This window comes from Thermobia domestica, chromosome 1 (assembly GCF_964235325.1).
Source record: "Thermobia domestica chromosome 1, izTheDome1.hap1.1, whole genome shotgun sequence".
Classification (NCBI taxonomy): domain Eukaryota; kingdom Metazoa; phylum Arthropoda; class Insecta; order Zygentoma; family Lepismatidae; genus Thermobia; species Thermobia domestica.
In genome coordinates, this window is record NC_137454.1 from 166,136,738 (window position 1) to 166,164,222 (window position 27,485).

General features: G+C 32.8%; 2 protein-coding genes across 4 annotated transcripts in view; one reads left to right on the forward strand and one right to left on the reverse strand.

The window, feature by feature from the left end:
* LOC145690704 (uncharacterized) overlaps window positions 1-6,618 on the forward strand; it is a 430,408-nt gene extending 423,790 nt beyond the window's left edge. For 2 of the 3 annotated variants that reach the window (XM_081765876.1, XM_081765867.1), the window contains 2 exons: window positions 4,271-4,405; window positions 6,048-6,618. In XM_081765876.1, coding sequence (XP_081622002.1) covers window positions 4,271-4,405; window positions 6,048-6,567 — 655 coding nt within the window. In that variant the 3' untranslated portion in view covers window positions 6,568-6,618. Of the gene's footprint in view, window positions 1-507; window positions 4,406-6,047 lie in introns of those variants that run through there. The other variant, XM_081765884.1, reaches the window with a different exon arrangement.
* A 7,389-nt stretch (window positions 6,619-14,007) lies between these two features.
* LOC145690737 (uncharacterized) lies at window positions 14,008-26,220 on the reverse strand. Its single transcript, XM_081765924.1, has 2 exons — window positions 26,082-26,220; window positions 14,008-16,742 (listed from the first exon to the last, which is right to left on the reverse strand). Exon 2 carries the CDS (start codon window positions 16,684-16,686, stop codon window positions 14,062-14,064), a length of 2,625 nt encoding a protein of 874 aa, XP_081622050.1. The 5' UTR covers window positions 16,687-16,742; window positions 26,082-26,220; the 3' UTR covers window positions 14,008-14,061.
* Window positions 26,221-27,485: the final 1,265 nt, after the last annotated feature.

Genomic DNA, 27,485 nt, shown 5'->3' on the forward strand with positions numbered 1-27,485 from the left:
TAAGAAGTAACTAATATCAAGGGATTAATTAAAAAGTTTGTTTTCTTGTGGCGTGAATTGTTTTGTTATTACTGATATTTTGCTCACTTTCCTTCTGCGGGCTTCCTCTGAGGCATGAATTACTTACTGAGGTAAGTGCTTCTTCTACATCTTGTTTTCTAAGTAGACCTAAAATTGTGTAAAATATAAAGTTCTTGTTATTTCTCATTGTTCTCACAAGAAATTTATATTTTAAATAATTTTAGATCTAACAACTAGAAATAATTTGAAAACAAGATGTACTTACCTGTGTAAGCAATTTATGCCTCAGATGAGGACCACGGAGGAAAGGTGGGCGAAATATCAGGAGTAATGAAACAGTTCACGCAACAGACAGATAAAACTTTTTCTGTAATTACATGTACAAGTTGAGTAAAAACTGGAAGTTAACATTAAAAAAAAAAAAAAAAGTTGTATTTAAGGAAAGAAATATTTGACTAATTTTATTGTCCATCTTTCCCTCCACAGCTCAATACCCACCATCTCTGTGTTCCTGCTTCCTTTCTTCTCATGGCTTGTATGCGACTCTTTTCCCCTCACATTGTCCTCTCTGCTTATTGCTGTGGCTATGGTCCTTTATAGAGTCTAGACCAATCATTGGACCAATTCAATTTCACATTCGTATTCTTATTGGTGTTAATTGTTATTGTTGTTGTTATTTTGTTTTTGTTTGGAGCTGTGCGTCTGTACATCTGTTTATATGGATGTGCTTGAGTAATATGTGTGCTTTTTATATTATTATTATTATTATATAAATATATTTTATACATGTTCGTATGCATATATGAATTTCATAGTATATCTCTATATATGATTATATATATATATACACGCAGCAACACATATGGTACTTCCGTTTGCTTTCTTTTCTTTTATTTTATAAAATTAACATTTCTCTGGTCATTTTTGTATATTTGTATTTTTAAGCACTTTTTTTCTTTTGTACTATGGAATTTTTATTTCATTTGTACGCATTCATTGATATACGGTACTCTATGTGTAAGTTTGCATGTGGTGAAATCGTGGGAAGCTGCAAGTTTGATTCTTCTTCGATAGAACACTTGTATATAAATATATATGAGTATATCAAATACTATATAAATGTGTGTGTGTATGTGTCTGCCTGTAACATTTCATTTAACTTTTGAAATGAAATATGTAAGGTTAATAATAAACTAAATTGTGATTAAACGTACGATTTCTAATACGGAAATGAAATGTTACTAGCTTTTTTTTTAAAAAAAAAAATAATCAGTGCCAAATATTCGTTACTTGATTTTTTTTAAATATTTACCAATTTTTTGAGAATGTCTGTGATAATTGTTTTCATATTGTGGATTAATTTAGGGCATTGTCATTATTATGTTTTTTGTTCTTTATTTATTTATTTTTTTGGTCAGAATTTTTCTCTTTAAAAGGATGTGGTGGGGGGGATTACGCACCTGCCCATGTACGTATGTATAAAAAACTTCCACTGGTTAATTCTATCTCTGTTCTTTCTGCTATTTATTTGAGTCAATTTTAAGTTTCATTTATTTCTACTTCTTATCTTTTCGTACTGCTAGTACATCTAAACGGGTTGTTTAAATGTGTTATAGCAGTTCTTTTAATGCTGAGTACACTCAAAAGTAAACAGTTACAGTATAAAAGTTGCGATAAATAATTTTATTTTTATTTCATGGAATAAGTTGTAATGTATAAATATTCTTAACCACAAAATGTGACATTGTTTTTATAAATTTCCGGATTCTATAGAATAAAATATTAAAAATAAAAATAAATCAGAGAAGTGTTAGGTAATACGCTTGAAGAAAGTGCTCCTACCATCTGAAAAGTTTTGTCTCCATATCTTTAACTATTTCGTATCTACTTTTTTTATTTTTTTTAATAGTCAAAGCTAAAGACAAGACATTCTTCCAAAATGTTGTGCTATATCATACGTAAATGTCATAAAGATAATTAATGTGAAATTCGACATACTAATTTTTTTTTTTTTTTTTTAATTTAACAGTTGCATAAACGAATCATAGAATAGTCACATTCTTCCCTGATATTTGTGTTTTGTAATAACCACTAAAATTGGAAAATAGAAAAAAAGTTTAATTCAATTTGTATAAGTCGCGTTGTGTTTCTAACTAAGTACGTCGGTTTGTCAAATGTAGTTAAATTAAAATTTCGATACCAGTTTTATACGTAAAATTACGTAAATAATATAAAAATGTCAATATGTTAGTTATCAAAGTACACAGCATGCGCCGTGTAACTGGAAATTGTAATATCTAACTGGAAGTATCATAACGGAAAATTATTTTTGCAAGTGCATTTTTGAAGCTGAAATTGATGAAATTAAGAAACTGATGAAATTAACTAAATTTCTAATTATTTTGAAATACTTTTTGATATAATTTCTGTATTGTTAATGTGATACGCAGAGACTTGAGTAGCACATAAATAGTTACCATGTTTATATTTTGTCTTTGGCGAGTGTAGTCTAGTCTCTGTCTCAATTATCGCGTGTGATACGATCTCCAACACTATTTAAAATTGGGCATTTCCCATCAGACTGACGAAATGTGAGTATTAACTCAACAATATGATCTTGAAATACCTTGTAAAGTCGAGTTTGTAGAAGAATTTTTCGCACAAAGAATTTATTTTTCACGCATTGGATGCTTTTTTCAAGTCGGTATTGAATGTACAGCAATCACACGGTCACTCTTTTTGTAGTCTTGGTGTATCTTTCTGTTCAAATCTATAATATGTAAGTGTGATGTCTCTTCACATCCTCAGCACGCTTTCACAATAAGATAAACAGCATAAAGAAAGAAAGAAACAGTTATAATTTACAGTATATGACAATTTATGAAGATCAGTAACATAATTTACATTCATTCTGAAAACTCATGTCCACCGACTACTATTGTTTTCAATTGTTCAAATATCTCGTTCATACTGAAAATAAGAAGAGCATAGAGAAATTAAATACCACTAATTTAGGTAATTTGATTTTTTACACCAATCTTAATAGCAAAACATGACGGTGCAAGTTTTGGCAAGCCTGGTCACTCAGCAGACATCAAACCTAGATCAATGATTTAGAGATGGTAGATTTTACGTGGCGTACGTAAAAAGGACTACGAGGTTTAACCCCCTTCTTGAGCAAAGATATTATGGAAAAATAAACATGTACTATATTAAAATATATATATTCAGAAATTATGCTTGTCCTAAAATGAAATTGGGTGCTTGAACCCCCCCCCCCCCCTTGACGAAGTTCTGCGTACGTCACTGATATTTTACCGGTATTTTACCCCATGGACCAGGAACAATATATAATTAAAGAAGTAGCGGCTCTTTAGAAAAAACACATCGGTACAATTTTAAATGTTTTCACTTCAAGTTAAGGGAATAACTTATGTAATGTCTTATTTTTTGTATACAACTTTCTTCCCTTAGTTTGTTGCGATAAAAGTTAAATATTTACTGATGTAATTACCCTCAAGAGCCGTCTCTGAATAGTTTTTTTTTTTTTTTTTTTTTTTTTTTTTTTTTTTTTTTTTTTTTTTTTAGAAATGTCAACAAATGTTATACTTGAAGCTAAAGTTTAACTAAGTTTAACGTTGTTCAATCGTGTCGTTGAAACTAAAATAGTTGATGACAATGAAATTATTATTGATGGAATAAAAAAAAGAGGACTAAAAAGATCCGCAAAAAATATCCTGCACTGTTGTTTATTGTCTAATGAATCTTTATAGGGCTATCGTTTTATATGTGCCATATACACTCTTCTTTGACTTTTTAAAACAATTTAAATGTGACACGCTTTCGTAAATGCAAATTTGTTAAATAAGCTTTGGTGGTTTTTTTTTATTTTTTTTTTTTAAAGTAGAAAACATTCAAAAAATATCTTTTACCGCATTATGTTGTTTTAGTGTAGTAAACTTTGTTTTGATAGTTTTCTCTTCTTCTCTTCTCTGTCCACACATGTAATTCTTTTGAAAACGTCATGGAATAATTGAGTGATAAAAACCATAGCTACAGCAGACTAGCAACTTAGCTACTGACAAAAATCTTTAACATACACGTCCTGTACTGACACACCTGCTTTGTTACTTTTTTTTCTTCTTTTTTTAATTCATATTTTTTGTAATGGTTGGAGCACTCGTTACCTTCTCCCAGTCCTAACCCTTGCTAACCAAAGCTTTCTTTTCTCCACCCTTGGCACACACAGAGAGTGCGAGGCTGCTTGCGACAGGCAGATTGAGGAACTCAAAGAACAGCACGCTTCTGAGAAGATGGCCTGGGAAAGAGAGATGCAACAGATGAGGGAAATGCTGGAGGGCAAAATAGCTTCACTCAATACTCTGTAAGTAGTTCATTTGTGACAGAAGAAGTAGTTAGTTCAATTTCAAGCAGTCGTAGTACTAGGTAACAGTTTGTTATAATTTCTATCGTTATTGGGTATTTTAATGGGAGTATTACAAGCGAGGCTATTTGTTTGAAGTCATTGCTCTCTTGGTATTCAACTTATATATAAAAACAATACTGGTATAACCAGAGGGACTGGAAATATCAGTATTACTTTAATATTTCGAAGCGAGACTTGACTCGGTATCTTTGCTGGGATACCGTCTTCCTGTCTCGGGCATGCGAATATTCTAAATGCACAGAATGCATAATGCAGCTCCTAAATAGAATTAAAGAATAATGAGCTTGTTAACGAAATTATAAACTTCTAGAAGGTAACTTCAATGTGCTTCAATGTGTGTAAAAGTAGCTTCAATATGCAAGAGTGAAACTTAATAAAATTCTTTAATGAAATTCTATGACTTATTTTTAATCTTTATTCCAGAAACATGAATTTATGAATTTTAGTTCATTCTGAGTAAACTTTCACTGTTATTTAAAGTTACTAATAAAGTATTTAAAAAGACAGTAATTAAAAATGCAAAGAAATCTTAAAAAGGCATAAATGTGAAAGGCTTGGTACTAACATTATCTACGAAATATAGTTGTGAGTCATTGCTTTAGTTCACTTACACCGTAAAGATCTACAATAATTAGTTTAAGATAAATATGACAGATTTTGCGTTCAGATTCGTATATTTAAGAAGTGCATTTTTGAATTAAAAGAGTAAATGTATGACACGTACTCCTGATTAGACTTACCATTCTTAAAAGCTTCAGCAGTGTAAATAAAATATCGTGTAAATCTCTGCTACTTTATTGTGTTTTGTGTGAAATTATTCCAACTCATTATACATTCATCCATTATGAAAAATCTTTCAAAATACCGAAATTATTGAATTAAAAAATGCTAATAAAAATTATTGTTCTCAGATGCACACAATTAACTTACTAAACTTATAGAATGCGTGTAACATCAGAAATACCAAAAATAAATTATAAAATAAGCGGTATATATTCTATACACTGAATGCTTTATAAATCACATTATGCTCAAATTGTAAACCACATTCATAAATATGCACTATTAATATTTACAATTGTGCATTTAATATTTCTTAACGATTTTGAATTTTGCTAAACTTTGTAGTTACGTGCGTGCTCTTCATTGAAAATTTCATTTGTTTTGTAGCGTCGTTTTTAATTTTATTTCCTAGCAGAGCATTTATATAAAATCCATGTGTTAATGTATTGCTTGTCTATATTTATTTATGATGAAATTAATATATATATATATATATATATTAAATAATAGTAATTATATCTTTTTTATTGTAAATAAATAACTGTAATGATACTAATTTAACAGAAACATACAATAACATTCAATTTCTTCTTTCTAGTAGTAGATGCAGAAACTTAGTGGCACAATAAATAGTCTATAGAAATAGAAATGACATAATGAAATCTCTAGAAATATAAATAAAATTGAGCATACTTGTTGTGGATTATGTTACAAGAATTTTCTGAAATCACTTTTACATTAAAAGTGTACTAACACTTGTAGTTATGATATTTCTTAATGTTAAATTCTATTACAGGTTAAAGCAAGCTGACGACAAATACAAAAATCGAGAATCTCGTCCTGAAGATGTCAAGCTTATTCAAGATCTCCAGCATATGATGGCAGAAAAAGACTCTGAACTCTCTAGTCTAACAGAAGAGAAAAGGTTTTATCAGCTGGAACTTATCAACAGAGAAACTAATTACAATAAGCTATTTAAGTCTCAGCCGATTATTGGAGTTATAGATCCATTGCAATACAAAAAGAAAAACAAAACCTCTAAAAGTGTTTCACCTGTGAAGAAAGTTGCTAGTAGCACCAGTGGTCCTCCACTGCCGCCTAAGCCAAAGTCTCATCTCATAACGCCAGCCACTATCAAGCCACATTTATCTCGTTCTGTACCGCTACCGGAGAAACGATTAATGATTAATGTAAATACTCGATCACAATCTCTAGATCCTCGCGACGTACAATTGAATATTCCAGCACCTCCTCCTCCATCCCCTGAAATTGAAGTTAAACTTGAACCAGACCCTGATCCAAGTCCGCCACAATAGTTTTCAATATTAAGTTATAATTTCGGAGCAATCTAAAACAGAGTTCCTTGTTGGTAACAAGAAACCATGATTTGGTTTCTTTGTTTCCTAAAAGTATCTGAATGTATACCAAAGAGCAAATTAACGAGTGATATTTTCACTGAGTCTTTTATGTGTGGTAGCCATGAACGATGGGCATCTGCAGCTGTTTTGCTTGGCTACCAGCAACTGTCAAACTTCAAACAGCTAGACGTACTTGTAAATTCAGTAAAAAATGAGCTAACGATAAGCTCTATCATGACTACAAAGATTTCAGTATCATTTTATCAGTTGTAAATACGTTTGGTATTACTCGTTGAGAGAAGCTTTAGCATAACTGTTTATTACGGTTTTCTAAAATGTTATTTATTCCTTAGAAAACCGAACTCGATATTTCCTATAGAACATGCAGGTTCATGTTTCTAAATACGAGTACATTTTTTAACATATGAACGGAGAATAATAAAACTCTTATTTGAGCTCTAAATACTATACTGAAAGAAGACGGAAGCACGTTGACTTGATCGGACAGCAATGCTTACCTAGCAATATACGTATGATCAAGGGTTAAGAGTCATAAGTTAGCTTTATAATAAGCATATACCTCACAGGTTAGAAACTTACTTTAGATTTCGATAATTTGTTGACTGTTAATAAACGTTGACCTCTTATGTCAGTTGTATTAGCGAAAATTATTCTGAAAGAAAATCTTACGACATATAGTATTGATCGCGTAGGTGTTGAATATAAATATTTATTGAGAAATTGTTTAGAAGTGCTGTCCCAGAATGTGAGAACTACATATGGATTTAAAATGTACTACATATTATGTAATGTACAGTAACATCTTGTGACGTATTGCAAAATGATTTCGATTTTATACATATATAGATATATATATTAGAAATGATCCACTAGTCGCTTTAGATCCTGGGACTAGAGAAAAAATCTCGAATGTTTATTGTTCCCATTTTGTAATATGATAAACATACAAATTCCAAATTATACATTTTATTCGAAATTTCTAAAATTACTCGAGCATTATATTTTATAATACGTAGCAGACATTGAGGTGAACCAAATGTTGAAAAATTGGTTCACCTCAATTGACTGGATATTCTCTGTCAATTATACAGGATGTCTGTAAAGTTACTGTGCGCTGTGATTGCATGCTTCTATGTAAATATTGTATGACCTGTAAATCAAATTGCATTTAAATATTATATTCTAAGAAGGATCTTTGCTGCAGCAACGTTCAGAAGTGTATGAAGACATTTTTTTACACATCTGAAGAGGTCCAATTTCAACATCTTTTATGCAAATCATTTCAAATGGTATTACTTTCACTGTACAGAAACTTTTTGGACACACTGTATAATCAGAATCAAAATTAACCAAAAAGTATCTAATATTTGTACATTTACACACTTAGAAAAAGTACCATCTTATTATGTTTAATCTTGGTTGTAGGAACTAGCACCAAAATCTAAAGCGAGTTGTTCATATGTGGTATCTATTACAATTAAGCTCTAACGATGTGAACAAGGAATATGTAATAAGAAGTACGTAATGATATTACAAAACCTACGGTGAAAAGCCTACTTATTAATATTTAAAACTTTGTCAGGTTATAGATTGAATATATCCTCTGGTTGATGAAAACCAAATACTTGATAAACCGTGTTTGTGACAATAAAGCCACTGGAAGATAAATAGAATTAAATAAAACCGAAGGATGTAAGTTGCAATTATTTACGAATATTTTACTCCGAACTGTTTCAAGAAACTTATCTGAACTTTTGTTCAAATATGGATAAAACAAAATATCTTGAAAATTTTGTTTCGTACAAAACTTTTCAAGATGAGCAGCTTGTGAACTGTTTTGCAGAAATTGAATGTTCAATTTCGTTATTTCAAGTAACCTAATGTTAAAAAAAAATCTTTTCTATTTTTCTTTTTTCCTCCCTTTTTCTTAAAAAATTACTTTTTCATTGTGACGAAAAATAGTCTTTCCCTTGAGATTACACATTTCCTATACAATTTTTTCTTTCAATTTTATTTTATTTTTATCACGAAACAAAGCATGGTCACTGCCTACCTAATTTCCTTTTTATTTTTCAACTTAATATGTTGAGTTTTATGTAGTTAGCAAAACCAGTGGGGTACTTCGTTTAGAAAGAGTATAAATTTATAGTAAAAGCTTTATATGTACATAGCAGGTGCAAATATAATGATTGTTGACATGTACCGGTAGTTGAAATGACAGTAATCGGTAAACGTAAAAGAAGTATTGGGTCATCATATTTTAATTTTTTTCTTATAGTGATTTCTTTTTTTATTATTTGTGAATGAAGTTATGTAAAACAGATATGTTCATTTTCAATTTATATTTTTCCCTCTTTTAATTTCTTTTTTTTAAAGGAAGTTTTTCTAAAACTGATATAAATATTCTGCGCTTATGCGACAAGTTCTGTCCAATGAATTAAAAATTTCTGCTTGTACAATACGCTAGTATTGCACAAGTAAGAGTAAGTTTTGCATACTGTCGCTTAGAAATGCTCTTTGATACTTATTTTCTTGTAACGTATGTAAATGTTTCAAAGCCAAATATAATTGTGACAATCCTAGTCAAAAGGAAGTCTTCATGAAAAATCATAGTTGTGATTCAAGTGCCTTGCAATAAACTATTTAATAAAGAATATAAATGTACAAGTGTTCTCTTTTGTCTTTGTAGAAAAACGATTAAATAAAAAAAATGTATTTTAATATGGTGTACCAAATTTTGTTCAACAATTTACGTACCCACACATAGAAATGCATACTTAAATACAGTATATATATATATATATATAATTTTAAATATATATATGAAGTTCAGTGTTGATTTCGTAATCGAGATAGTCGTAGCTCTTTTTCCTAGCAGTTTGTTTTATATGCATATACAATTAGAGACATTTTAAATCACAGTTTAGGAATTATATCTGTGTTGAACTGCACCCCGTCTGCTGCATGGAGCTGAAAAACAGCAGACAATGGTGGTTCATTGTTTTTTTCCATATGGTTTCTTCCAGAAGTATCGAAGTCTGCAGCCCATCGAACCACTGAAATTCCATAGAAAATGAAATTGGAATAGGTGCACATCAAAAATATTGTAAAGATGACATCTCGTAGTCTTCATGAAGAAAATACTGTAGCTATCACCACGAAATGGCACCAGCTCATAACCTGGTCGCCAGCAAGAGGAGATCTTGCAAAGTATTATAACGCATCTGAGTCTTCTTTATCAGAATCCAAGTCCTTTGAAACAAAAGCCTCCACTTACAAATCAGGTGAAACAATAACAACAGGAATAACAAAGCATGTCGAATTTCTATAGGCCCACATATTGTATAGCACTATGTAACACCTTTTCCAATACTATTGGAAAGAACAATCATCACTGACAGGTAAATATTTTAATATCTTCTGTGTTTTAGGTTAAGTTGATAGGTAAGTATATTAGGTTCGGTTAGGATTTCCAGATAAATATATTAGCTAGGTTAGGCTGAATAACGTTATGAGGTAGCTTGCTTCTATGAATGACGACCATGTAAGATAATTCAGTTTTGAACAAATCTTTAGTAATTATATATATATATATATATATATATATATATATATATATATATATTCATACTCAATAAATAACACCATTTCAATAATATTCTTTAATTACTTCTTTGCATCGCTTATATAAATATCTTTAATGACTTAATAACCACAACTTATTATCTTTCGAATAATATAATCATGTATTATTCTGATTATCAACACATTTCTTTCATACATATTCATTAATACATATCCTCATTGTTACTTACAGATCACAGTATTGCAGCTACTCACAACTATTGAAGATGAAACCCAGAAAATAGCTTTCTTATCAAACTTCATTAAAGCAACTAAAATTTTGAGGGTACGTTAATGTGAAGCTATACAATAGACATCAGGAACATATAGTTAGAAAGAAACATTATGAGGGTCCAAAAACTTCTAGAATTGCATTCGGATTAATTTTATACGCATAGTTCGAGAATTTTAATCCCTCGTCTTCATATTCCGTACAATTTTATATTCTTCTTTTTTCTTTTTAGATAACATCGTAAATATATGGTACAGACTAAAAGCCAAGTTGCCTACTACCTGTATGAAATTTATAAGATACATACATTGTAGCAATGTAGAATAACTTATTAAATGAATAAATGAATGAACATTACAAATAAGAAATTTCAGAACACTGAAACTATAAAAACAGTAAATAAAATACCTATAAATACAATCTTGTAATCGATCACGAAGTGGAGCATTACACTGTTTATAAATTGTTAAAACTTTGAAGTAAATCACCAACTTAAGGGTGTATGACTTAAAACTGTCCCGAAGAGAGATGCATGTACTTACTTTTACTGTTACAGGAGGAGTTGAAAGTGTGATCCGTTTGTATTAAAGCGCGTATCACTCTTATACAATTTATCGAATAATGGCCGAAGCTTATTTACAGTAATGTTTCCTATTTCCTGTTCAATGTTCGATTTCATATGTTCAGCACTTTGTGGGACGGTTTTTAACCATCTATACTATATTACACATACACAATATTGATAGTGTTTTAACAGAAAAAATAACCTATTTGAATCATGAACTATAAACGTGTGGTATCTTGGCAAACATTATTTTGAAGATAGTGATGCGAGATATTTCTTTCACTGGCTGTAATAAGATGTAGAAGAGTTGTTCAGTGTCTCAAAAATTACATTTATCATTAACTGGAGAAAAGCATTTACTTTTATGAAGTTCTACAAGTGTCAATCATGAATGTTAGTTCAGCATTTATTATGGGGGTTCGAGTTTGATCACTGCCATTCAGTGTGGAGGCCGGTTTAAAATTGAGGTGCAGGAAAGGATTGAGAAATTTTTATGTTTGTACTATTGTTGTTTGTTATGACAAACAGTAAGATAGAATATTTTCCTATTACACGTTAATTTACATCTGCATATACTATTTTCAGACATACGGCATTAAATGGTCTCATTCTAAGCAGCTGGAAAAATACGTTATACGGTATTCGCTACAATCTTTATCTGTGCAGAATTTTGCAAAGTGAATAGAAAAGCAGAACTGTAATCGTGCTGAGTTTCTTATTGCTAAAATCACCTGGCAAGAGTTTAGAATTTCGTGTTGAAGGAGTTTAGAATTTCGTGTTAAATTTACTGATCTGCGAATGAAAAGACCTGGACATTGCAACAACACAAAAACACGTGATCTTTTTTGTTGTTGTTGTTGCAGCAAATTCTGAAAAATTCTGGGAGTCTTTTAAAAATATGAAAACTTAAGAAAGGATTTATTCGCAAAGTCATACTAGGGTCGCAGCCCGATGCCTATGCTCGTTATATTTGTAGAGATTTGTTTCTTAGGTTGTTGATAAATTTGCTGTCTTGTTTAAGCATTCGTATTGTATATGATTCTCCCTTACATACATACAGATTCGTTGATTCTATGATAAATTTCGCGACCATCCACTTTTTATACATCCAAAATAATATGAAGAGGACTGAATAATAATAATAATAATAATAATAATAATAATAATAATAATAATAATAATAATAATAATAATAATAATAATAATAAAACAAATTTGTATTAATGATTTAGCTCTGATAACTCATAGGGTCCTTCTATGATCATAAATCAATTACGAAATTTTGTTTAAACGATAAACTCCATCGTATCTACGAGCTAGCGCTAGCCAGTTGTCAGGTACCTTTTATGATTATTTTGAAAAACGTATAAATATACGTGGAATGTTGTGAAAATTCCCAGTTGCAATGAACTCTCTGAAGTTATTCAACATTGTTTCTTCAGAAACTTGTTAACTGTCGACATTTTCAGAATTGGTTCGTTTTCTATTAATTTTTTCTCTTATTAATGTGCTATAAATAGCCTAACTAACCGGAATAATACTTCTCGTCACTGCTATTTGATAAATGCAAAACAACTACCGCCAGTTCTTAAGTTACTGAAGAAGTAGAGAAGTGGCTATTTGAAGGAAGGTTATAATAGAGGAAGCGCTATAACTTTTTACCCATACGCGTCACAGATGTTCTTTTTTCGTTAAAGTACCACCAAATCGTCTCTCACAGTACATTGTTATAATTTTTAGAGGATAATTATAGTTTTAGGTATCTCAATTTTTTAAGGTACAATTTGTCTAATTTTTTCTTCGCTTTGTATACAGGGTACAATGTTTAATATTACTTCATTTTATCACCCAATAGACAGTTATAGAAATTAGATTTTTATTTTTAACGCAGTTACAGATCGAACTTATGTTAAATTGCCTCAAAATATTGGGAAGGCGTAATATGCGGAGTTGTATACTGATATTTCCCATATTACAAGGTTGTACATAGAGTAAAATATGTAGGAAATCAGAAATCCTCTTTTGTTTTTATTTTATTTATTTTTTAAAAAATCCGGAGTTTCAATTCTGGATACATCCTTGTCATTGTCACTAAAGTTATGATCACAACAATCATGGTCAGGAAGAAACGATGATCCATTTACCAAGGGGAGGAATTGTATTATTGCGTTTTACATAATTTTATTTGCTTTCCCCATTTTACCACTTTCCCTCCTTGATTTTGTACTATATCTGATTTTTCTCTTTTTTTCTTTCTTTTTATTTACTGCAAATAAGAAAGTAATATTTCGGGAACAGTAAGTCAGAGATTATAATAAGACTATAATTATTAAAACTAATACTTACATGTACAATCCGCGGCAAAAAAAACCTGCAACATGAGCATATAAGTTTATTGTGAAATGACGAAGTCTTTTGCTCCAAAATAAGTGTGCACGGGAGGAGGCCGAGGTTTATCCTGGCGTGATTCGTTCCACTTAGACGTTATGTTCATTCCCTGTGCTGTTAGGCGTAGTTTCACAATAAACTTACATCCTCATGTTGCAGGTTTTTTTGCCGCGGACTGTACAATTCTTAATTTCATGCATGAAGTCAATAGCTCATCATTTTAAAAAATAAAAGATATATCGTTACTCATTATTCCTTTGTTCGGATTATAACTGTTTTCTTCTTGAATATTTCTGGTGCGTGTATGACTACATTAGACTTCTGTTAGATCTCAGTACATTCTATATAGTTCCTATGTGTGCTGTTTCATATATAACTCAATAGCGAACCTTTATGGTAACAGAATGCATGACTATTATTGGCTTTCTTGTACAGAACCACGGTATTTATATCATTACTTTTCGCTCTTAGATATTAGATTCAATTCTGACCAAAAGAAAAATATCTTCCCATATTACCATCTATTCCTCTAAACTAAAAAGTAAGTAAAAATATACGTATTGCGTATGGTTATTAATTTATTTACAGAATAAGTAACAGAAAACGAGGTTTGATAATACACTTAAGTTTGATATTTTTGATCGTTGAAGTTTTTGAGAGAACCAGTATTTTGAAGAATAACAACAGCTGCTGCAGCTGTAGTGGTAGTTCCCATTGATGTAGTTTGTGCAGTTGCAAAAGTTGGGACTGGATAATAATAATGATGATAGTGGTAATGATGATAATGGTGGTGTACCTCATGGAGACTCATGTGTTGAGTGGGTAGGTGAGCTTTGTTACGTTCTGGTGACTTCGAACGAGCATTCTCAATTGCTGATATAAGAGGTGTTGAAGACATTCTTCCGGAATGTGGTGGTAAAGATGACGATCTTGTAGTATCCTTCCAAGTACAACTGAAGTTCTCTTTCGCTGAATTTTTAACAGTACAGTCAACTGGGACAGAATAAGTGGCATTATCCTCTTTTGCTTCCTTATTTTGAACTGTTTCCTTCTGTTCCAAACACTGTTTCATATCTGATGGACGAAAAGTTGTTGAAACAAAATTGAGACACTTATCTATTATATCATCTATAATGCGTATTACATCCTGGTTTAACTCTTTAGATAACGCGTTAGCATTGCTTGCAGCTTGTGAATAATTTATATCATTTTGCCTCCCTTCTGATTTTCCATCTTCAATCTTCTTTACCATTTGGTGAACTAGAGTACTGCGCTGTTCTTTCTTATTCATAGACGTATCTACAACATTAATAGATCTAGGTATGTATAAAAGCCTGTCCTCTGGACAAGACTCCGAAGAGACATCAGTTTCTTCTATACTAATTCCGAGTTGATCATCAAGAATTTTTATTTTATTCTCAACTGTGTGATTGTTCAGCATAGAATCTGAATAAGTTGTCTTTTCCGTCGTTTCTAAATCACCATCTAAAGTGTTCATTTGTAAACCAGAAGACTTACCAGTGAGTGGAGAATGTTTTTCATGTAACGAGAAAGACCACATCTCCTTCATTCTATTAATAAAATCTGATGTAGCAAATTTGGTACTTATTGTTTTAGTTTCATTTTTAACAGGGTAGGTCGGTTCTTCAGGGAAATCTAAGTTTGGCTTTGTTGTATTTCTTAGGTTTTCAACTATAGATGGGCACAAAGAATTGGATGATAAAAATGTTGAAGACGTTGGCTCTGACCGGCTTCCAATTTCTAGTTGTTTAGAAGAAGGTTGTAGAGCATATTGGCTGAAACCTAGTCTAGTTTTCATGGACCATTTCTTTCTTAGTTCCTGAAACGTTTCTTCCCAGCTGTTTCTCATGGTATGTGATTTGTCTGGCAACTCAAAGACATCCACTTTTGGTGGAATTGATCTCAAAGATGACGATCTCCTGCAACTGTTTGTATTTAGTTCATTCCATCTTCGTTCTGGTTGCAAGGACTTAGATGAGTGAGGAACTGTAGAATCAAAACAGTTGGCAGTTGTATCTGAATTCACGCGAATCACATCATTCAATGATAGCCTACGTTGAAAATTATTCTCATCATAAGACCTTATCCATGAATTTCCCATGGACGAAAAATTCTGCTTCTCATCTCGACGCCACCATGCGTAGTTGCTGATTGTTTCTTTCATTATGTTTCTCTTCCATCTTGCTCTGTTGTGAGGTGGTCGAGCTTCAGAAATTCCTGCACAACTAGTTTCATCTGAATAATTTGTTAAGCCAATTGTTTCTTCAGAAGGATATTCGGACAAATGTCGTCTTGGCGAGGTACTACCATTTTGTAAAGAGCATAGTTGAAATTCTACTTGCTTAGAAAAGTTAGGGTAAAGAGAACCATACATCTTGTTTGAATTTGTTGGACTAATCTCTTCAAAGTTGCTTTTTCTTGGGAGATTGAAGTTCATGTTAACTTGCTGACGAGCTCGACGAGCAGGTTCTCTTACGTCTGCTATACTAGAACTTTCAAATGGAAAAGGGAAAATATTTTGGTTGTGGAAATAGTCCCAAGCTTTTAGATTATCAGCTTCATCAATAGTAGTATCACAAGTATCATCAAATCGAAGGTTTCCGTTCTTGTTTGTGCTTGAAGTTGTCTTTTTCTCTAAACATTTAGCACTTCGAGAGAGATTGCCAAATTGAAATTCTGTCGAGGAAGAATCATTCCAAATTACTTCACTTCTGGCAACCTTGGTTCGTGGAATGGCACCAGTTCTTTTGGCATCGGCTCGCAACAAATCTATCTGTGAGTGCTCCCGTGCTGTTCCTTCTCCTCCGTACCTAGGAGTTCTACTTACTTCAGTTGGCCAATGTTCTACACTTTGTGCTACCGCGGGACTGCTCTGCACGGGGACTGTAATCTGATGTTCTTCGACAGCAGAATTATTGCTATTGTTGTTATTATTATTATTTCCAGCCCAAGAGTGTCGAGCAGGCGGGGAATTGTTTTCATGAATTATATCCTCTTGAGTATGACCTCGCGATGGTGGTGGGTACGTAGATGTTTGTGGGATATCCACCCGTGTGAGTGAACTTACTGACTCCGACGTGGGAGGTGGAATAGTGTCTGCTGAGCGACGATGGCGCACCCTGAACGCCATATTTCTTCGACGAAATTCCGCCTGTGTGATGGCGTGCGGTGACGATAGGTCAGCGGCATCATCGAGGTCAGGGAGCGTCGTAGCTGATTGAGCCATTTTATAGCAATGGCAAGAGATAGACAAAGTACGTTCTTAATATAGCATGGTGCAACCTGGAGGAACAATAATAATGTTAATAGGGATTGTTGAAGGAAAAGAAAGGGAATATTAGCGAATACATGCAGTGAAGGAAATAGATTTTAATTTTCTTAATACTTATCGTAAATTTTAAGACGAAAGATAATATATGCATGAATGAGAAGAGTAAATCAGTGTGTTCAGATATTTAAAGTTAACAGAGTGTAATACAACATATACCAGAGAAATAATGTCAAAAGAAAAGACATTTATGCTAGCAAAAGCTGACTTCCTAGAACTTCGTCTGGTACAAATACAGGATAGCAAATAAGAAGACTTGCCCCAAGAAGTCTTCACCCCAAGTTTCGAAGCGGCAAGCAACCCATTTTTAATTCCCAACTTTTTAAAAATTATTATTATTGCGAATTTTAGGAAATGAAATCTTTCATTTTAATGTCTCACGATTATCCCTTATGGGCTAAGGGAAACGATGATTAAAGCAAGTGAATGATGATGAAAGAATTAGTGGAATTAGAAAGTTGGAGGAAACGGGCCGAAGAGTAAACCCACGGACACGATGTTGTCCACTACAAACTTACTTCGCCGGGGATCGAACCAGGGACCTCTCATGCATCGGAGGTAAGCGCTCTACCAATGAGCCACCGTCGTCTCCTCTTGTAAATTTTAGAGTTCTGCGTGGGCAATTTTTTGTACCACCTCCACGCAAACCAATTCGTTTATTAAAAGTTAAACAATTGTACGCTCCCTATCTTCCTTGCAGGCCTTTTTCTCTTGCTCCTATATTTAGTGTAAGAAATAAACTCTTACCTGACTGGTTGTCTATCTTGCACATAAAACTAAATGTGACACTAAAATATTGAAAGGTGAAAGACCAGCGTATAGTGGGTATATCCATCCTATTTATGAAACCTAATGATGTTGATCATTAAGTTGTTGATTGAAATTACCGCTCCGCTATATGAAGTTAAAGTGGGACCAGAATCACTATTTGCATTTGTATCCGAGACACCTCTCTCACACAGGAAATCAATTCCGGAATCATGCATAGAGAAAGTGCACACTGCTCATTCTAGCTTTGAAATTACATACAACGTATAACTTAAATAATAATAATAATAATAATAATAATAATAATAATAATAATAATAATAATAATAATAATAATAATAATAATAATAATAATAATAATAATAATATAAAGTCTACAACATATAACTTAAAAATAATAATATATTTGGTCTAGGAATTAATTCGTGCGGGTGGACAAGAGATGGCGCAACGAACGGAGCGTCCCACAGTTCCGTGTATCCACACATGTGTTGCAAACCCCTGTCATCGCGTATCGTTCGTAGTATAGGGCAGTGGATTAAAGCGTCAACAACACCAGTTTGTAGTTAAGTGAACATGGCGCAATTTGTGCCTGATAAAGTGTTTTTGCGGGGTGTCCTGCTGCATTACTTTAACATGCAGAAAAGTGCGACTGAAAGTCATCGTATTTTGGTGGAAGTGTATGGTGACCATGCTCTAGCTGAGCGAACGTGTCAGAAGTGGTTTGCACGGTTTAGAAGTGGTGATTTCGGCTTGGCAGACCAAGAGCGAGCTGGACAGCCAAAAAAATTTCAAGACGAAGAATTGACAGCATTGCTCGAGCAGGATTCGTGTCAAACGCAGGAACAACTTGCAGCAGCATTAGGCGTTGATCAAACAACAGTCTCCAAACGCTTGAAAGCCATGGGAATGATTCAAAAGATGTCACATTGGGTTCCACATGAATTGAAAGACAGAGACGTTGAAAGACGAAAAACCATTTGCGAATTGCTGCTTCAACGACAGAGCAGAAAGGGGTTTCTGCATCGAATTATTACGGGTGATGAGAAGTGGATCCATTACGAGAACCCTAAACGAAAAAAGGCCTGTGTGAAACCAGGTGAACCAGGTCCATCACAACCAAAACGAGATATTCACTGTGCAAAGGTTATGCTGTGCATATGGTGGGATATGAAAGGTGTGGTGTACTATGAGCTGCTGCAACCGGGTGAAACTATGAATGGAGAACGTTATCGACGACAATTAATGCGTTTGAAGCAAGCTCTGGCCAGAACACCACCAGAATGGGAGAACAGACATGATAAACTTATTGTTCAACATGATAACGCTCGCCCACATGTCGCAAAACCGGTCAAAACCTATTTAGAAAATGTCGGATGGGAAGTTTTACCCCACCCGCCGTATTCACCAGACGTTGCTCCTTCGGACTACTACTTGTTCGATTGCATGAACAACGATTTGATTGGACAGCGGTTTACTTCTTCAGAAGATATCGAAACATGGGTCTCTGACTGGATCGCTTCCAAGGATGAGGACTTCTTTCGCCACGGAATCCGTACATTGCCTGACAGATGGGCGAAAGTGGTGGCTAGCGATGGACAATATTTTTCTTAAGGTATTTATGTATTTTGTGTTTGTACTACAGCTTCAATGTGTGCGTACCAACCGCACGAATTAATTCCTAGACCAAATAATAATAATAATAGTCTATAACATATAACTTAAATGTTTAAATGTTTACTCGGCAGCAAACAGCATACAGCCACAAGTGCGTCATTAGAAAAAAAAGCGCATGCAATACTAATTATATCTTGAGATTATACATAGGGTCATACATTGTAATATAAACATACAAAGTGATGCACAAATATTAAAAACAGAACAAAGAATCATAATATACAAATAAGAAAGCAAATAATTACTGGATATAAAGTTGAAGGTTAAAAAAAGAAAGAAAGACAAATGATTGTTCCATAACACACATAAAAAATAAAACTCGTGAAGTAATACTTTACAAAAATAACCTCCAGAAATACCAAAAACAAAAATTAATTAAGAAACAAACATAACTGTATCTGTTCAAAACTTAAAAGGTTCCTACAATTTGATAAAAAAAATACATATATATAAAAAACAAATCCATACAGTATTTAGTGAAAATACAAAACAAAATTAAGACAGTTGAAAGCCTAAAAATACTGAGAAATTTCATACTTTACAAAAATAAAACAATTTACGCACCTTCTTGAAACTCTTATAAAACAAATCAAGAACAGGGTAAAAGTTATTGGCTCTTTTTACACTTCTATATACTGAAGACCTAATAAGATATTTACTAATAAATGGAACAAAATTCCTCATGTTTCTGAGAGGAATTTTTATAGAGAAAAAAGTTCTCCAGAGCAAAATCTCCATGCAGAATTTCATGAAAAAATTCCAAGTCAAAGAGCCGACGCCTGTCACACAGAAGGGGAAAATTAAGATCCGCCCTTATATCTGACAAGGTCGCCCCTTCTATTTCTTTAAATTTCCATTTTAACCAAGCTATGAATGAATTTTGTACTGCTTCAATCGAGGAACTAAAATATTTTGCTTCACTATTCCATATTACCGTACAATATTCAAGATGAGACCTAACATTGCACATATAGAGAATTTTGCAAGTGTTAATATTGGTAAAATTTTGACATAACCATTTCAGCATTCTTAAATTCTCCTAGCTTTGGAGATTGCAACCTGAAGATTTTTCTAAAAATAAAGCAGTTTTTCATCTAATATTACCCTATCCCTAAATCTCTAACAGGGGCCACGGTGGCTCAGTGGTAGAACTTTCACCTCTGGTGCTTGGAGTCCCGGGTTCGATCCCAGCCCCCGCCAAGTGAACTTTGTGGTGGACAAACGCCGTGTGCGTGGGTTTTCTCGGGGTTCTCCCGTTTCCTCCCACTTTCTTCATTCCACCATTTCATTCATTACTCATCATCGCCGTCTCCTTTAGCCTAACCGGCATAACCGTGGGACGTAAAACTCAAAGATTTCAAAGATTTAAATCTCTAAAATGCTTGAAGAATTGTATATGTTGATTTCCTATGCTGTATTTGTAGATTAAAGGGTTAATTTTCTTCGAAAATGTTATTCCTTGCGTTTCACTAAAGTTCAGGGGTAGGGAATTCTCTTCGGACCATTTCACTATGATATCTATATTTTTTCAAGGTATCTTGATTTTGTTTGACTTAATTTGACTGAAAATTTTAATATCATCAGCATATAACAGATATTTACAAGTTAAATCAACACAAATGTCATTAATATGAAGCAAAAACAATAGAGGACCAAGATTAGAACCCTGGGGTACCCCGGAGGTATTACTATCAATAGCAGACACTTTCCCTTTATATTTTACCACAAATTTCCTTTCATATAAATATGAAGTCAACCAATCAATAACACAGTTAGGCAAGTTATATCTTTTCAATTTGTTTATCAATAAGTGATGTGCTAATTTATCAAATACCTTAGCAAAGTTCAAGTAATAGCGTCAACCAGCCCAAATAATTGGAAACGTATAATGCATAAGACTTGCTAAATTAGTTATTATAGATTTACCAGCCATAAATCCATGTTGGTTTATATTAATTTCATTCTTTACTTTATTATAAACAGTTATAGATTATTTTCTCAAAGATTTTTGGAATTACCTTCATTACAGAGATTGGTCGAAAATCATTAATAGACTTTCCATTAGTTTTAGGTATGGGTGTTATAGAAATCATTTTCCATACATCAGGATAATTACAAGTGGATCAACTCCAATTAAACAAAGAAAACAATATTGGTACAATTATTTCACCTATTCCCTTAACCCTTTCACAGAGGAAGTCGACTTTTGTCGACAGAACCAAATTTCCTTAACATGCGAATGTCGACGATAGTCGACGTGTTAAACTTTGTTTGTCCGTATCTTGGCTTTGTCGAGAGTAGTCGCCAAAGTTGTACCGTTCATTTTTGTTTGTGTTCTATTGTTTTCGATAAACAATAGAAATCACACAGAAAACCTTTGGCGACTACAATCGACAAACCCAAGATACAGACAAATTTTAACACGTCGACTATAATCGACATTCGCAGGTTAGGGATTTTTTTTTCCGTCGCCTTCCACAGTGAAAGGGTTAATAATGGAGGCCCGTCTATCCCACTTGACTATTTAATCTTTAAAGTTCTGATAGCTTCCAATACATGTTGAGTAGTAATTTCTGGGGGTTTAACTTGACCAAATTCTACAGATAAAAATTAATTTTTAGTGCACTAACCGAGTAGGTTTGAAAGACTGATGAAAAATAGTTAGCAAACTTTTCGGCCACATATACTGTCATCCGTCAACAAAACACATCATTGTCAATAATACCAGATATTATCTTATTTTTTGAACCATTTACATATTTCCAAAAATCTTCAGGGGCAGTATTAAGATCATTTTCTATTTTACTAAAATAAATTTGCCTGTCCATAACATTTAATTGAGTTTTGAAAGCTCTTCTACAATTAGAAAAGACTATATAATCATTTTCACATTGAGAAAATTTTTGTATTTTTTATGAGCCTGATTCTTTATTTTTCATAAAGAAATCAAGTTTTTTGAATACCATAAGGGAAATTTAGATTTTTTAGGCCTAGATTTAGGAATATTACACTCCATCGCAGATTTAATAACTTTCTCTAGTTTGCAAGCTACTAAATTGAGATCATTACCTAACAATATATTACACTAATCAGCATTAACAATGTGAAAATACAAGGATAAATAGTCACGTTTAGCATATAAAAATCTTTCATTGGATTCATATACTTTACAAACACTGGATAAATATACTTTAGTTACAATTGAATAATGGTGTACATCAGGAGTCACCATATACTCATCATGTCTTTCCGACACTATACATGCATTTGTTAAAACTAAGTCTAAATCCGATACACCTGTTCGCTCTGAAGCAAGTGTATATATCTGGGAAATAATCCCGATCATCATGAATTTCAGATAACCAAGTTTCGGTTACAGCCACAATATCATAGTCACAACACAACTAGAAATTGAGGAAAAGAACTCGTTACTTTTATTACGCAATCCACGAACATTCTGGTACCAAATTTTAAGACTCCATGTTTAGCATGAGAATCAGTATTCCTAGGAAGTTCATCCTGATTCCGTAATTTTCCAAAGAAAGGGCCAATTAAAAGACCTCTAGGCCACACCTCTGGATCACTTATAATAGAAAAGTCTTGTTCGTTTACCTCAACATGGAAGGAAGAGTAAGAATCATACTTTGTTTCCAATTTGGTACAACTCACTTCAGTTACATTATTTTACAATACTTTCAACTTCTTCTACCTCAACAGAGGGATTGAACCGTTACAAATAATGCTTTTTTTTCCTAAATTAGAAACCAAATTGGAATTTTTTGGTCCACTACCTATTATTAGTTTTCTCTGTTCCTTTCTTAAATTGGATTTATCTTGTACAATTTTAGTTGATTCACTTTGTATACGTTTTTTTATTTCTTATAATTACCTGAATCCAAGTTTGAGAGGACTGAGGGAGACTTTCGTCCTTGTTACCTTCATTGCTTATTGCTAATGCAGGGAATTGATTTTTATCATTTACATCTAATACAGATTCATCATTCGTTTTAGTTAATAAAGCTGTTTCATTTCCAACTAGTTTCTTTACTAGTAACTTGTTTAATTCAAAGTTCTCTTTCTTCAAAAGATCAAGCTCCTCCTTTATTATGCCAAATTCATGTTGTAACTCTCGTTTTATTCTGTTAATATCCTGTTCAAACAACTTAGATATTGATTCAAGATCAGTAAATGATCCTTTACATCTAGAACACAAATAATTTTCTTTCGTTTGCACATTTGCAAAATCATCAGTTGATTTACTCAGAGTTGAATCTCCGGCCACCCCAGGAGAACGATCTTGGCCAGCTTTCAATTTCAGAACACTTGTAATCATTGTTTCCATCATCATATTGTTCAAAACAAGATAAATGACTTTTGCTCGAACATAAAATACATCTTACTGTCTTCTGCCTACCATGCAGAGCTAAATAATAATAATAATAATAATAATAATAATAATAATAAAGTCTACATCATATAACTTAAATAATAATAAAATCTATATCGCATAACTTAAATAATAATAAAATCCACAACGCATAACTTAAATAATAATAAAATTTACAGCGTATAACTTAAATAATAATAAAATCTACAATACAATAATAATAGAATCTAAATATTACATCTACATTCGTTGTCAAAAGTATGAGCACAGTACTGATTTTTTAGATTTCTTTAAAAGGGATATGTAATTATATAAAACCCAGTTTGTTGAACTTGTTCTGTAAAATAAACATCATTTCTCATATCAAGGAAACAAAACATATGGTTTTGTTTCCACTGAGACAAATTTATTGTATATGTTTGCATTCAATGAAGTACCGAACCTCAGCCTTGAGAAGAGTTTTACAAATTTCAGGCATTTGTTTGATTAATTTATCCAATTTTTACGAAGCTATGCGACTTCAATAGCTCTGAAGAGCCTTTCAAAGACATTCAGTATTCATTAGCATCTATTTACGGATTGTTCTGTCAAGTTCATCTTCGAAGAGCTCAATGGGTAACAAATCTGGTGACTGTGGCGACTGTTCCTTTGTTGTTAATATAAGCGTCTTTTTTGCATTGCAGATAGTTACTGCGTGCCTGGGAAGAATGTTTGGAATGGTAATTCTGTTGTAGTACAAAGTTACTGACCACCAAATGCGAATTCCTTATAGAATTTTATGCCTCCCTTAAATGTTGTGAAATACGTTTTGTCCATTATACCATTAATTCGAACTGAATTATCAATTTCGTAGTCTGTAAACCATCCCTAAACAGTGACGCTACCTTATGCATGCCTTACTGTAGGTAATACATGGTCCGGATGAAAGTACACTTCGGAACGACGACACACAAACTGCTAGCATTGGAAGGAGAAAAGTTGGAATTTAGATTCGTCGGTCCAGTGCGTCCTTTTCCACCATTCATCGTTCCAGTTGTTTTCCAGGAATATCTTTCTGTATTGTTTCCTGCTTGAAGGAATGGTTTCCTTACTGCAAGCCTATCCCAAAGACCATAGATATGAAGGCACTGGGTCACCGTCCTATTTGATACCCATTGGAAATGCCTCTTCGATAGTTCTATTGATTCTTCTGGAGCGGTTAATTACCTTTCATTTGCTTGTTTTCCCAGTGAACTCGTTCGAAAGAGAAAATAATTTTGGACGAGCATAACGTTTTCGTGTAATATTTACACCACTTTGTGACTATTTTTCAACTATCTGACGCATTGCTCCGTCCGATCATTGAGTATTTTTTTTTCTTCAGAAATTGACTCTCTTTCCTCAAATTAACCACTTGAACACGTGCTGCAACTTTTAGTTAACAACTTCTCTTCCGCATTGTATTTGCATGTTCTTCACACTGTTCAACTTGTTCACATGAACGAAAACTGTAAGATCCCACGCCACATATTTGCATCCAATTTTGCTCATATTACGACACGATTGAATAGTGCATATACAACTGTTTGTTGAGGTAAAGAGACAACTACTGATAAGGGTTCATACACACACCATTAGGTGTAACTGAAACTATGCATCATCAAACAAAGCGTGATGTAGTTGTCTGTTCATTAGTTATTTGTTTATTACCAAGCAGCTTTCCTAAATAAATTTGTCTCGATGTCAAGAAGACCATGGATTTTCGTATCCTTATATGGACAACGTTGTTTATGTTCAAAAACGCTAAAATGAGTCCATAAACATAGTTTTGTATGGATACAGTCTTTTTTAAAAAGAAATTCTGAAAAATCAATAGTTTGTTCAAACTTTTGACAATGACTATATGTTTTGGTATGTTGTGATCTGGCTGTTTATTGCCTACATCAATATCCGTTTTTCTAACCACTCTATCTACTGTACAATATGCTATATGAGCAGAAGGCCATCCGACAGACTTTCGACATCTATTACTTCATTTCTGAGAAACATGGTGCTTGGACGTCTTCAGTGGGCGTGGCTTCAGAATTTTCGAAGTCCAATAACCTAGTTTATATTATGTACACGCACATTATAAATAATAATAAATAGTGGAAATCTCCATTGGAAAGCTTAAAATAAACCTCTCTTCCTTTGTTTACATATGATGAAGCTCACTATTGTTTCACCCATCTGATTTGCATAAAATGTAATGAAACAGAAGCACTAGAAGAAAAATTAATGGCAGTTCTGCAACCAAAATGCCATCAGTAATTTGTCATCAACAGTTGTAATTTAAACATTTCGATTCTACACTTATATTACAAGATCACTTCTGTTTTATAAAACGGGACTCTGATGTCGACGTAACAAACTGCAAACTACATATAAAGTTAGTTACACACTTCTAATCTTTTGTACAATTCAACAAACTATGTAGACTTACTGCTTATATGGGGTATGTAGTTGCGTGGATTGATGTAGAAGTTCACTGTACGTTCTGATTTTAATAAATACTTCATGTCTAATTTACGAATTTAACTCCATCATAAATGAGTATGATTTAACGTTGTATATATATTTATTAAGATACAATTAGGAGTTACCAGGGCAATTGTCGAATAAATGTTTCTTGTTGTTGAAACAAATATAATGATTAATACTTTGTGTTGAGTTAACTCTTATTTTTATATGTTCTGTTCTAACATATGAACATACATTTTAAATGTAAACTATTAATCTGCTATAAAAGCTGTACCAAAGGAATATTGGGGCTTGGATGAGATTCAAAATGATAGTTTGATTCATTTTAAAGTACTTTAATATATATATATATATATATATATATATATATACACGAAGAATCTACTTTTCTATGGAAAGGTATAGATTTAGTATATGTTATCACTACATTTAGCACAAACAGCAGTGAGCGGACCTCAAATTGAAAGATATCTAGTCCTTTTTGAGTTCGACTCAAAGGTGCTTTACTCTTCGATAAGGATGCTTTGCAATTATGTTGCATTTTTGACATGGGGGCCCAAGGTGGCTCGGTGGTAGAGCGCTTACTTCTGGTGTGTGGGGTCCCTGGTTCGATCCCCGACCGAGTAAGTTTGTGGCGGACAACATCGTGTTAATGGGTTTTCTCGGGGTTACTCCCGTTTCCTCTCACACTCTCATCCCACCTACTCTTCCTTCATCATTTACTTGCCTTAATCATCATTTCCCTTAGCCTAAAAGGACATTATCGTGGGATGTTAAACTGACAAATTTCATTTGCATTTTTGATGTTATTACGTAGAAGCTAATAATGTTCATTTGTATACATAAAGAGCATTAACTCTTCGAGAATACAACCTACATTACCAATCCAGTGTGGAAAATATTAGGTCTTTAATCATCATTGTATGGCTGCATGCCAGAACATAACTGAATGTGGAAAATTTGCAGATCACAACGTATATATATATATATATATATATATATATATATATATATATATATATATATATATATATATATATATATATATATATATATATATATATATATATATATGGCAAATAAAATACAAACATATAGTGACACAAATCAATCACGCACAAAGCCGTAACAAATGGTGATGCAAACGGTACAGCACACCGTCGCTCCCGGACACATGGACTCGGGACCCGCACCAATGTTTGAAGTTGACATTTCTTATTACTGAATATTTAAATTACTCTCCTATTCATTTTATGTATGTGTAATTTCTACATTATAAAATTTCAGATTAGTAACAATCTTCTTTTGATCCCTCCCCTATTGTTAAAATGCAAGTAATATTCAAAAAGTAAAAATATTTTCTCAA